The sequence below is a fragment of the Scyliorhinus torazame genome, chromosome 6 (assembly GCF_047496885.1).
Source record: "Scyliorhinus torazame isolate Kashiwa2021f chromosome 6, sScyTor2.1, whole genome shotgun sequence".
NCBI classification, from domain to species: Eukaryota; Metazoa; Chordata; class Chondrichthyes; order Carcharhiniformes; family Scyliorhinidae; genus Scyliorhinus; species Scyliorhinus torazame.
The window spans coordinates 130,959,383-130,973,319 of NC_092712.1; the positions used below are offsets into that span (position 1 = coordinate 130,959,383).

The 13,937-nt window shown below is 47.4% G+C and overlaps 1 protein-coding gene across 6 annotated transcripts in view; it reads right to left on the reverse strand.

Moving 5' to 3' along the window:
* Positions 1–13,937, reverse strand: part of LOC140425027 (thiamine pyrophosphokinase 1-like) — a 555,937-nt gene that overhangs the window by 143,924 nt on the left and 398,076 nt on the right. For 4 of the 6 annotated variants that reach the window (XM_072508813.1, XM_072508814.1, XM_072508809.1 and 1 more), the window contains one exon: positions 788–861. The exons of the other annotated variants lie outside the window; for them this stretch is intronic. In XM_072508813.1, coding sequence (XP_072364914.1) covers positions 799–861 — 63 coding nt within the window. In that variant the 3' untranslated portion in view covers positions 788–798. Of the gene's footprint in view, positions 1–787; positions 862–13,937 lie in introns of those variants that run through there. 6 annotated transcript variants of the gene reach the window in all.

A 13,937-nucleotide genomic window follows, 5' to 3' on the forward strand; every position in this document is an offset into this window, starting at 1 on the left:
ACAACAGAGTTGGATCAACGAGCTTGCTTGTTGAACTGTCAGCTTCCTTAGATACGGGGCCCAAAACTGCTCACAACACCCCATAACCTGCATGTTAACCTTAAGAGAATCATGAACATGGACTCCCAAGTCCCTTTGTGCTTCTGATTTCCTAAGCATTTCCCCATTTAGAAAATAGTCTATAGCTCCATTTTTCCTTCCAAAGTGTACACCTCACACTTTTCCACATTGTATTTCATCTGCCACTTCTTTGCCCATTCACCTAGCTTGTCCAAGGCCTTCTGCAGCCTGCCTGCATTCTCAATACTACCTGTCCCTCTACAGAGCTTTGTATCATCTGCGAACTTAGCAACAGTGCCTTCAGTTCCTTCTTCCAGATCGTTAATGTATATTGTGAAAAGTTGTGGTCCTAGCACAGATCCCTGAGGCACACCACTCGTCACCAGCTGCCATCCTGAAAAAGACCCCTTTATCCCCACTCTCTGCCTTCTGCCAGTCAGCCAATCCTCGATCCATGCCAGGATCTTACCCTTCTTCCTACCCGCCCTCTTCCAGCAGCTTGCCTTGCTCTTTGTTGCCCCTACTCATTTTCCCAGTCTTGTTATACTCTTGGTTGAATGCAAACGACTGCCTTTATTGTTGGGTGAAATTAACTTTGCAGATCCATCAGCATGTATCGGATCAATTTCTGTGGACTTCAGTAAACTGGAACTCGAGAAACTACCAAACACTTTGGCAATTACAGCAAGAGCCAGGAAAAGCCAAGAGAAACCAATCAATAACTAACCTGAAAACAGTTCATGATCCTTTTGCATAGTGCTGGTGAGTTGACTCCTTCCAGCAGCTACGGTGCATATTCAGCTGTGAAAGGTTAAGGAAGGTGTAGATTGGAGTCTAAAATTCCAAAATGGCAGCACTAACATCAAATCAGCATAATCCATCTATTCTATATACTTCTGGTGGACTCTCCCTGCTAACATCCTCACCAAAATGACATCTGGCATGGCTAGCAACAGAAGTGTGTATACAAGGCACGAATGCCATTTTGGTGGGCTGATAATCAAAGCACCGGTAAAGCAGGTGTCACAGAGCCACATGTTGTGACATCTCCCGCTCGATCTTTCAATGTTACTTTCAGTCCATCTCTCTGTCAATCTGTAAGAATTAAAGCTTAAAAATATGTTTGTGAAAAGTAATTTTAAAACTTATCTTGCTGACAATGTTTTAACTCTGAGGAATAATAGGATTTTAGCTGGAATAGTTTAGGGATGGAGTTACAGCTATTTAGACTGAAACAAGGATGTGAAGGGAAACTGGGATGGAAAAAAAAACTTGAATCAGAAGAGGGAAGATTGTGTGAGAATTTAGGAGCCTGGAGAAGGTTACGTAGATGAATTATGGAAGGACTTGGAAGATGGCATTTTAGATTTAATACACTGGGTCACAGTGAATCAATATAAGCGAGCAAAGGGCTGAACAAGACTTCGGCTGGGATTTTACCAGCCCTCTGGAGAAATGTTCGGTGGGAGGAAAACTGGTAAAATGTTGGTGATATGTGTTCGGAGAAGCCAAAGGTCTTCCGGCAGCCATTTTGAATGGTGAAAATGACAACAGTTGGCTGCCTTCAGACTGGAGGTGGGTGGCCAACTTGGGTGATTAACTGGCCCGTTAATGGCCATTTTACGCTCCTGTTAGTATTCTATCAGTGCAAGAACAGCAACACCTTGCTGTGTGGGGAGACCGCCATGTACATCAAGACAGCTTCCCAGTGACTTTCCAGAAGGGGCCATCTGTCCCTCGGAGGGGTCCCTGGTGATAGTGGCAATGACTGCTCCCACCTCCTGGGGCTTGTTGCTGCCACTACAAGGTACAGCCCTCCAAACGGTGGCCCAACACATCAACACAAAATTCTCTCTGGCTTTTCAAAGGCACCCCAAGATGGAGATGCCCTCTCCTTCTCCTTGCAGCCTCAGCAGAGGCCACTTCTACAACAGGTGCTGTTGAACTCTGGCAGCTCTGTAAAATCTCCACCACAGTCCTGCCATTCATTCGCTCAAACAGAGTCGGGGCTTAAATTTGGTCCTGGCAGTGGGACTCATGGCATGCTGGTTAAAATTCCAGCCTTGTGTGGGACAAGGTTGATTTGATTTGATTTATTATTGTCACATGTATTAGTATACAGTGAAGAGTATTGTTTCTTGCATGCTATACAGACAACGCATACCATACATAGGGAAGGAAGGAGAGACTGCAGAATGCAATGTTACAATCATAGCTAGGGTGCAGAGAAAAGATCAACTTAAGATGAGGTAGGTCCATTCAAAAGTCTGATGGCAGTAGGGAAGAAGCTGTTCTTGGGTCGGTTGGTACGTGACCTCAAACCTTTGTATTTTTTTCCTGACGGAAGAAGGTGGAAGAGAGTATGTCCGGGGTGCGTGGGGTCCTTAATTACGCTGGCTGAGGGCAACACGGTGGCGCAGTGATTAGCATTGCTGCCTCGCCAAGCCGAGGACCCAGGTTTGATCCCGGCTCTGGGTCACTGTCCGTGTGGAGTTTGCGCATTCTCCCCGTGTTTGCGTGGGTTTCGTCCCCACAACCCAAAAGATGTGCAGGGTAGGTGAATTGGCCATGCTAAATTGCCCCTTAATTGGAAAAAATGAATTGGGTACACTAAATTTATAAAAAACAAAATTCTGCTGGCTGCCTTTTCGAGGCAGCAGGAATTGTAGACAGAGTCAATGGATGGGAGGCTGGTTTGCGTGATGGATTGGGCTACATTCATGACCTTTTGTAGTTTCCTGCGGTCTTGGGCAGAGCAGGATCCATACAAGCTGTAATACAACCAGAACGAATGATTTCTATGGTGCATCTATAAAAGTTGGTGAGAGTCGTAGCTGACATGCCAAATTTCCTTAATCTTCTGAGAAAGTCGAGTCTTTGGTGGGCTTTCTTAACTATAGTGTCGGCATTGGGGGACCAGGACAGGTTGTTGGTGATCTGAACACCTAAAAACTTGAAGCTCTTAACCCTTTCTACTTCGTTCCCATTGATGTAGACAGGGGCATGTGCTCCACTACGCTTCCTGAAGTCGATGGCAATCTCCTTCGTTTTGTTGACATTGAGGGAGATATTATTGTCGTCGCAGCAGTTCACCAGATTCTCTATCTCATTCCTGTACTCTGTCACAACATTGTTTGAGTTTCGACCCACTACGGTGGTGTCATCAGCAAATCTGAAAATCGAGTTGGGGGGAATTTTGCCACACAGTCATAGGTGTACAAGAAGTATAGTAGGGGGCTGAGGACACAGCCTTGTGGGGCACTGGTGTTGATGATGATCGTGGAGGAGATGTTGTTGCCTATCCTTACTGATTGTGGCCTGTGGGTTAGAAAGTTCAGGATCCAGTCACAGAGAGAGGAGCCGAGGCCAAGGCCACGGAGTTTGGAGATGAGTTTCGTAGGAATAATGGTGTTGAAGGCTGAGCTGTAGACAATAAATAGGAGTCTGACATAGATGTCTTTGTTATCTCGGTGTTCTAGGGTTGAGTGCAGGGCAAGGGTGGTGACGTCTGCTATGGACCAGTTGCAACGGTAGGCGAACTGTAGTGGATCAAGGCAATCCAGGAGGCTGAACCATGACTAACCTTTCGAAGCACTTCATAATGATGGATGTCAGAGCCACGGGACGATAGTGATTAAGGCACGCTGCTTGGCTTTATATTGGTACAGGGATGATGGTCGTCTTCTTGAAGCAGATAGGGACCTCAGATTGTTGTAAAGAGAGGTTGAAGATGTCTGCAAATACCCCCGCCAGGGGTCCATGTGGCTAGCCTGGGACTCGAGCTTAGTCCACTACTGTCTTTTGGCATCTTTGATGGATCTCCTTAGAACATATCTGGCTTTCTTGTATAGGTCAGGGTCGCCTGACTTGAACGCCTCAGACATAGACTTCAGAAAACAGTGGATATCCCTGTTCATCCAGGGTTTCCGGTTGGGAAACATACGGATTTGCTTCCATGGCACACAGTCTTCTAGACGCTTACTAATGAAGTCAGTTACTGTAGTGGCGTATTCATTCAGGTTGGTCACAGTTTTTAAATACTGACCAGTCCACTGACTCTAGCAGTCCCATAGGAGATCATCCGATTCCTCAGACCAACATTGCACGACTTTCTTTGATGGATTCTCCCGCTTCAGGTTTTGCTTATAAGCCGGGAGCAGGAGCACAGCCTTGTGGTCAGATTTGCCAAAGTGTGGGCGGGCGACAGAGCGGTATATGTTTGATATTTGTGTAGCAGTGGTCCAGGATGTTTGGGCCTCTGGTTGAACAGGTGACGTGTCAGTGGTAACTTGGTAGTATGCCCTTGAGCTTGGCTGGTTGAAGTCCCCAGCTACGATGAACAATGCCTCGGGATGTTTCGTTTCAAGGCTTGGATTGGAGGGTTGGATAACTGAGGTGTGGACACTTTGAAGTGTTTGACTGTGAAGACTAAGAGAAGCAATGACAGATTTAGAAAAATAGTGTCTGCGAGATGGGATAAAAGCTTGACGTATCAAAGAGGTGGAGCAAATAGCCTTGACGATGGGTAGGTAATCAAGTTTCATGTTCTGCTCTTAGTTAAAAAATCCCAAAGTTGTGAATGATTTTGGGTAAACTGAAGGGAGGGTATGGAATCAACAACAAGGAGTGGAAATATGGCATGGGCCAAAATTTATTTATTTGATGGCGCCATTGTTCATTTGGAAGAAATATTAACTGATCCATCACTCAATTTTGGATGAGCATTCTGATAGCACAGGGTTTGAAGTTGAGAGAAGAGTTGCAGATTTAGAGCTAAATTATGTAAGAAAGTTGAACTATTTATAAAACCAAGGATCAGGTTTTATTCCAAATTTTTCAACTGGTCCTTTTAAAGATTTGTGTACATCAACACCCGAGTTTCTCTGCTCCTCTACTTCTTTTAAAGTGTTTTCATTTATGTATATTAACTTTCCTTACCTCACATTTCTCATTAAATTTAATCTTATATTTATCTGCACAGTCTACTAACTGTATACTTCTGAAGTCACTAACAATGCAATTCTTGATAACCAAACTCTCTACCTGTGCTGTTTTTATATTTTGTTCCCTCTCTCGAAGTCCAGACCATTTATATAATGGTAAGAGCCGTAGGCCCAGCAATAGCATCTCTAGGCTCACCACGCCCAACCCCCAGTGCCCCCAGCCCACACCAAAGTCCCCCCCTGCCCGCAGATCGGCTCTCCGCAGCCTTCACACCGAGTTCCCGACAAAAAATAGCATAAGAGACCCACGCGGCCGGGAACTCGGCTCGTCGGGGCGGAGCATCGGGGGCGGGGGGTGGCCTCCGGTAACATCCGGAAGCCATCCATACGGCATGCGGTGTACTCCTAGAGTAGGCCGGTTTGGAGGGGGCGGAGCATTGCCAAAGCGGCACCGCCCCCGATTTCGGCGTCAACGTGGATTCTCCGGCCGATCGCCAAACGTGATTTTGGCGTCGGAGACCGGAAAATCCCGCCCTCTGTGTCCAAACAACAGCATAAACAACTCCATTACCACCCATCTATAACTCCATTACCACCATCTATGACCATAAGATTCCATAAAATGGGCATATTTGCAATACATAATTTACTCTCGATTTCCCAACTTCTTCAGGAACAAAACGTGGCCACTTTACGCTCACATTCATTTTTCCCGACCTTCGGAGAGGATAAGTTATGGTGTCACTTAGTCTCGGTCGCATTAAATTAAATTTCATCAGTCATTCAAAAATTGTAGTATTGTTCCTCGAGTAAGGCCAAAGAATTGGCTCTGAAGGTCAGTGTAGTAAAGACTTACATTCTCTGACACAAAAACAGAAAATACTGGACAATCACACAGGTCTGACAGCATTTGTAGACAGAAAAAGGAGCTAACCTTTCGAGTCTGGGTGACTCTTTGTCAAAGCGTAAGAGAACTGGAAATGGGGATCAGATTTATACTGTAGCGGGGGGTGGCATGGAGTGGTGGGGCTGGATAGGAGGCCAGCGATAGGTGGAGATTGACAAAGATGTTGAGGACAGAAGAGAAAGAAATGTATATGGGGGTGATTAAGCCTAAGAGAGGTGCTGATAGTGGCACGTAAAGAGGTTGGAATGTGTGAATGGCAGAACAAAGGTGAGTAATGTGTCAAAGGGCAACTTGGAACAGGTGGCCCAAGTTGAGTGGGGGAAGGGGGGAAACAATGTTGAGGGAAAAACAGTAAGAAGTCTTACAACACCAGGTTAAAGTCCAACAGGTTTGTTTCGAATTACTAGCTTTCGGAGCACTGCTCCTCCTCAGGTGAGTGAGAGGTGGGTTCCTTCATCAGGTGAGTGAAGAGGGGAAGGGGAAAAACAATAATGAGGGAAAAACAGATCGATGGAAGAAATGAAACAAAATTGATAGAAATGAAAATGGGGTGAAGGCGGAAGAGAGAGTTCACAGTTCGAAGTTGTTGAACTTAATGTTAAGTCTGGAAGGTTGCAATGTGCCTAATCGAAAGATGAGGTGCTGTTCCTCCAGTTTGCGCTGGGCTTCACTGGAACATTGCAGCAGGACAAGGACGGAGATGTGGATGTGAGTGCAGAATGGTGAGTTGAAATGACAAGCAACAGGAAGATCTGGGTCCTGCCTGCGGACGGACCGGAGGTGTTCTGCAAAGCGGCCACCCAGACTGCGTTTAATCTCTCCAATGTAGACTAGACCGCACTGGGAGCAGTGAATGGAATAGACCAGATTGAAGGAGGTGCACTTGAAGCGCTGCCTCACTTGAAAAGAGCGCTTAGGGCCTGAGAGAGTGAGCAGAGAGGAGGTAAAGGGGCAGGTGTTACACCTTCTGGGATTGCATGGGAATGTGCCGTGGGAAGAGGGTGAGGTGTCGGGGTTGATGGAGGAATGGACCATGGTATCCCGGGGTGAACAACCCCTGCAAAATGCTGACAGGGGGAGTGAGGCGGAACTGGCAGAGGATGATTCTTTGAATGTGGAGGCTGGTGGGGTGGAAAGTGAGGACAAGGGGGGGGGACCATAATCTGGTTCTGGGACTTACATTCTCTGTATTGTTACAATGATTTTATTTCCCTAAAAGCATAAGACTTGTGCTGCAATGCTGTTCAACTTATGCTTGTGACATCTCTGCAGGGTGCTGCCACAAAGTAGCTGCTATGTGATTAATGACTTTGCTTATATAAAGGTATGAACTGAACGAAAGATCACATTGACATCTCCACTCCAAAACTGGAGCTTGCTTTGTCAAAAATCAAAAGCAAATTTGCATAGTTCAACAAAACAACTGCAAAATAAAACTGGAACAGTACAAAGCATCCATACAATTAGGATCAATTCCTTAATTGTGCTGTTTCAGCATTTGAGGGCCTGCAAAAACTCAGCAACAAATATTGTGGTGATATTCATGAAATACTTCGTATTATAAAACTTTTTTTGCTGAAAATATTCTGAGAATGGTTATAATAGAATATACAACACAGAAACAGGATGTTCAGATCATTTAATCAGAGGTCTTGACCCCCCACACAAATCCTTTGTACCTCGCTCATCACAGCCTTTCAACATATCTTTCTATTCACTTTATACATGCATAGATAAATATTAGTGCCTCTGACATCTTCTCCCTAATCTCCTTGAGTGTGGCGGCCATAAAACATTCTGAATCAGGGTTCTATCCTCTTTCAATTTTCCCAGGTTGTCAATTATTCTTACCCTTCCGGTCTCAGCAGTACTTTGTTCCTCCTCTCGTGAAATGCCTAATTTTGTACCTTCTTTAATAAAAAGAGGGGCAAAGTAGTTTGTCAGTACATCTGCCATTACCTTCTGTCATTATCTTTGAATTTATCTTGCTCATCCTTTAGAGGCTCAATCCTTACTTTACATAGAACATACAGTGCAGAAGGAGGCCATTTGGCCAATCGAGTCTGCACCGACCCACGTAAGCCCGCACTTCCACCCTATCCCCTTAACCCAATCACCCCTCCTAACCTTTTTTGGTCACTAAGGGCAATTTATCATGGCCAATCCACCTAACCTGCACGTCTTTGGACCGTGGGAGGAAACCGGAGCACCCGGAGGAAACCCATTCAGACACGGGGAGAATGTGGGACGGCACGGTAGCACACGTGGCTAGCACTGTGGCTTCACAGCGGCAGGGTTCCAGGTTCAATTCCCCGCTGGGTCACTGTCTGTGCGGAGTCTGCACGTTCTCCCAGTGTCTGCGCTGTATGTTCTATGTATGTAACGTGCAGACTCCGCACAGACAGTGACCCAAGCCGGGAATCGAACCTGGGACCCTGGCGCTGTGAAGCCACAGTGCTATCCACTTGTGCTACCGTGCTGCCCCAATTGTTCTTTTGTTATTTGTGCATTTGTAGGACACTTTGTTTCTTTTTATATTTGTTGATAATTTGATTGTGATTTCTTTTTGCCCTCCTGATATATTTTTATTCCTCTCCAGGACAAAGCAGCCCCCACTTGATTGGCACCTCATCCACCACTGCCGCACTGCAGCAACTCACCAAGACTCCTTCGATAGCATCATCCAAATTCACAATCTCTACCACCAGGAAGAACATGGACAGCAGATCCATGGGAACACCATCACCTGCAAGTGTCCCCCCCCCCCCGCAAAACCATACACCATCCTGACACGGAATTATATCACCATTCCTTCACTGTCGGTGGGTCAAAATCCTGGCGCTGTGGTTGTACCTAAAACACGTGGACAGCAGCAGCTCCAGAAGGCAGCTCACCACCAACTTCTCAAGTACAATTATGGGCAGGCAATAAATGCTGGCCTGGTCAGTGATGTCCACATCCCGTAAACGAATAAATAAAAAAGTTATTTATATTTACTTTAGATCATCGATACTTTATTATCCATGTACTTCTTTATTTCCTTTACAATTGTTTTTGGGGGGGGGGACAAAATCTGACCCGTTTTGCCTCAATCTGAATTCTTGTAATACCCCACCAAACAGAACACTTTCTGATATAATTAACACAAGTAAGAATTTGCTCTTGCATTTCTGATTTCCTGCCTGAAAATATTGCATTTTGTGTGGAGAAGAATTCAATGGGTGAATTCAAAATACACAACTGATTGATTAATGGCTCTTAATTTAGAATTAAAGCATTTCAAAAGAACAAATTTGGAGTCACCTATTTAACTTTCCTCCATATTAAACAATTTGATATTGAAAGCCCTATCTTTTCCCTATTCTTTCAAAACATACTCTGCAATTTTTCACCTTTAATTGCAGGTGATCAGTATTTAAAGAGTAAAAAGTGCCACTGCCACAGTTCTCGAGTAGCTACTGGTAACCTTGAATTATTCTAATGTCTGCAAGTGGCATGACTGAAGGCAACTGGGGATTCTTCCTGTATTCTTCTCAGCAGGCCGTACATTGGTCATTTATAAGTATCAAAAAGTGATGCGCTGTAAAATCAATCTAAAATCCGGCGCAAAGTTTTTAGCGATTTTAAAACAATATAGTTCACAAGGCTCCATTGACTCCAATGCAGTATTGTGGGAATCCTTCATGGTCGAAGGTGCTGTCTTTTGAATGAACTGTTAAACTAAACCAACCCAGCCTGGCCTTGGAGGTGGACATAAATGGCTCGATTTTCAAAAAAAGCAGTGGTATTATTCCTCGTGTCCTGGCTAATATTCATCCCTCAACCACCATCCCAAAAGCAGATTAGCCGCTCATGATCACATTGCTGTTTGTGAGAGCCTATTGTTAAGAAATTGGCTGCAATCTTTTTTACATGAAAATGGTGACTACACTTCAAAGGTACCCCATTGGCCGTTTATTACTTTGGAAAATCCCTATTGAGAAAGCAGTTAATACGGCTTGTGGGATTCTGTATAAATAGAGGTGTACAGTACAAAAGCAAGAAAATTATGGTTACCCTTTTGTAAAACACTGGTTTGGCCAGAATGTGAAGGCATTGGAGAGGGTGCAGAAAGGTTTTAACGCAAATATTTCTGAGGATTAGGGTTTTGGAGAAGCTATTGTTCTCCTCAGAGAAGGCGGAGAGGATATTTAATAGAGGTTTCCAAAATCATGAGGGGTCTGGATAGAATAGATAGAAAAAAACTATCCTCTTTGGTGGAAGTTTCAAGAACCAGAGGAGGCCGATTGTCAAAAATAAACAGGTGACTGGAGATAAACGTTTTTTTAACAGGGCGAGTGATTAGGACCTGGAATGCAGTGCCTAGAGAGTGAGCTGGGGGTCGATTCAGTCGAGGCTTTCAGAGGGGCATGGGTACATGCATAAAATAGGTAATAGGTACATGCATGGCATGTTGGGGGTTGTGTACTCTATAGTCAACCATACCAGCGCCCGATCCTCTACCTCCCATTGTGGAGAGAGTTTAAAATCAAGGTCTTAAGATGAGAAACTAAGACTTCCGGGTGCGGCTATGCAGAGCTAGGTCGCATATTCGGCAGCTCCTGCTTGGAACGGACTTTTGGGCTCTTTTACAGGGCCCCCACGGCATTTGTTTGACATTTCCCGGTGTGGGAAGAAGGCTGCAATATTCCCCCGACAGTGTCCCCCAGGAAGGGTATGTCTCTGGGTTGCCAGACACGGCAGAAACAGGAAAAGATTTGGCTGCAACTGCAGGATAAACAGGGCCTCTTCCAGCATGCAGGCGGGGGAAGGGCAAGCTTAAAGCTGCAAGCTGACCTGAGGGCCTGTACCAAAGGTGAATTTTAGCAGCAGAGGGAACAACTGTGAAAAGACCTCATCAAGGCCACTGAAGGGACTTCCAGTTGCGGTGATGCCTAGCTAGCCGCACGCTTCGGCGGCTCCAGCTCCGATGGACCTTCGGGCTCTTTTAAGAGCCCCAACGGGGAATTTTTCGACGACGCAACCCGGTGTGGGGTGTGTGAGAAGGGAGTCCCCCCCAAACGAAGGAGGAAAAAACCGGCGGCGGCGGCTGCAGCGCGAGGAATCGTCGACCAAAAGGTCAGAAAGAGAGAAGTACAAGATGGCGGCGGAGAAAGCGCAGGCGACATGGGGGCCTGAGCAGGATGAAATTGTGAGACGGTGCGTGGAGCTGCTGAAGAGGGAGGTGCTGACCCCGTTGCTACAGGCAATTGAGGGTCTCAAGGAGACATTAAAGACCCAGGAGACAGAGCTCCCCGTGGTGGAGCAGAAGGTGACAGATATTGAGGACGAGATCCTGGGCCTGGCGGTTAAGACACAGACGCACGAAGCACTTCATAAAAAGTGTACTGAAAGGATCGAAGCCCTAGAAAATGGAGCGCGAAGGAAGAACCTTCGGATACTGGGTCTCCCTGAGGGTGTGGAAGGAGTGGACTGTGGAGCGTACGCAAGTACGATGCTGAGCTCACTGATGGGTGCTGAGGCCCCTACGGGCCCCTTGGAGGTGGAGTGGGCAAATCGGATTCCGGCGAGAAGACCAAAAGCGAGAGAACCACCCAGGGCGATAATCGTGCGATTTTACCGCCTTAAGGATAGAGAAGAGGTCCTGAGATGGGCTAAAAAGGTGCGGAGTAGCAGATGGGAGAATGCAGTGGTACGGGTATACCAGGATTGGAGTGTGGAGGTGGCGAGAAGGAGGGCGAGCTTCAGCCGAGCCAAAGAGGTGTTGCATAAAAGCAAGGTGAAGTTCGGGATGCTGCAGCCGGCAAGACTATGGGTCACGTATCAGGAGAGACACCATTATTTCGAGACGGCGGAGGAAGCATGGACCTTCATCAAAGAAGAGAAATTGGATCGGAACTGAGGGACTGATGCTGCAGGAAATGTTATTGTTAATGTTATGGTTGAAGTTAATTGAGAAGTAAATTGGGAAGGGGGGAGACATTGGGGAAATGTGGGCGCCGGTGAGGGGGGAAAGACGGGACATAGTTGGAGAATGGGGAAGGGGAGGGGGAGGGGAAAGGGAGCTGCGCCATAAGAGGCGGGTCAGGTAAAGGGATGTTCCCGCGCCAGAAAGAATAAGGTGGGAAGACAGGCGCAAGGCGGATGGGAGTTCCCCACACGGGGGGGTCGAGGAGTGAGCAGGAGTAGCCGGGGTCAGTTGAAGTCAGCTGACTTACGGAAGTAATATGGGGGGAGCAATCATGCTAGAAAGAGATCTAGCGGGGAGGGGGGGGGGAGGGAGGGGGAGGGGGGGGGGACAACTGGGTTGCTGCTGCGGAAATCCAAAAGGAAATGGCTAAAGAGTGGGTGGGCGGGGATGGTGTGCGACGCTGGGGGAGTGAGCGGGAGCGCGGAGGCGGGATATGGGACTGGCCTAGAGAAGGTAATGGCTAGTCGACACGGGAGGGGGGCAGGTAGCCCCCTAGTGAGGCTGATCACATGGAACGTGAGAGGCCTGAACGGACCGATAAAAAGGGCCTGAGTGCTCGGGCATTTGAAAGGACTAAGGGCAGACGTGGTTATACTCCAAGAGACGCACCTAAAGGTGGCGGACCAAGTTAGGCTAAGGAAAGGATGGGTGGGACAGGTGTTCCACTCAGGGCTGGACGCAAAGAATAGAGGGGTGGCCATTTTGGTGGGGAAACGGGTAGCATTTGAAGCAAAGAACATCGTAGCAGATAGCGGAGGTAGATATGTAATGGTGAGTGGCAGGCTGGAGGGAATGGAGGTCGTGTTGGTTAATGTGTATGTCCCAAACTGGGACGATGCGGGATTTATGAGACGGATGCTGGGGCGTATACCGGACCTGGAGGTAGGAAACTTGATTTTAGGAGGGGACTTCAATACGGTGCTGGACCCGGGGCTAGATAGATCCAGCTCAAAGACCGGAAGAAGGCCGGCAGCGGCCAAGGTACTTAAGGGGTTTATGGACCAAATAGGGGGAGTGGATCCATGGCGATTTCTTAGACCTAGGGCTAGGGAGTTTTCCTTCTTCTCCCATGTCCATAAAGTGTACTCCCGGATAGATTTTTTTGTTTTGGGAAGGTCGTTGATCTCTAGGGTGGAAGAAGCTGAGTACTCAGCCATAGCGGTTTCGGATCATGCCCCACATTGGGTGGACCTGGAATTAGGAGAGGAAAGGGAGCAGAGAACACTCTGGCGATTAGATGTGGGACTGATGGCGGATGAGGGAGTGTGTGCAAGAGTGCGGGGGTGTATTGAGAGATACCTGGAGGTCAATGACGACGGCGAGGTCCCTGTGGGAGTGGTATGGGAAGCACTAAAAGCGGTGGTCAGAGGAGAGCTGATCTCCATTGGGGCCCACAAAAGGAAAACAGAGGCCAAGGAAAGGGAAAGATTACTGGGGGAGATTTTAAGGGTGGATAGGGAATTTGCAGAGACCCCGGAGGAGGAATTGTACAGGGAGAGGAGACAACTCCAGACGGAATTTGACCTTCTGACCACCAGAAAGGCGGAGGTACTGTGGACGAAGGCACAGGGGAGGAGGTATGAATATGGGGAAAAGGCGAGTCGCCTGTTGGCTCATCAATTGCGAAAGAGGGCAGCAGCGAGGGAGATAGGAGGAATTAGAGACGAAAGGGGAGACACGGTGCGAAGGACAGGAAAGATAAAGGAGGTGTTCAAGACCTTCTATGAGGAACTGTATAGGTCTCAACCCCCAGAGGGAGAGGAGGGGATGAGGCAGTTCCTGGACCAATTGAGGTTCCCGAAAGTGGAGGAGCGGGGGGTGGTAGGCCTGGGGGCACCGATTGGGGTGGACGAGGTTATTAAGGGACTGGGAAGCATGCAAGCAGGGAAGGCTCCGGGACCAGACGGGTTCCCGGTGGAGTATTACAGAAAATATGTGGACTTGTTGGCCCCGTTGATGGTGAGGACGTTCAATGAGGCCAGGAAAGGGGGGACTCTACCCCCGACGATGTCGGAGGCGACGATATCGTTAATTTTGAAGAGGGATAAAGATCCGT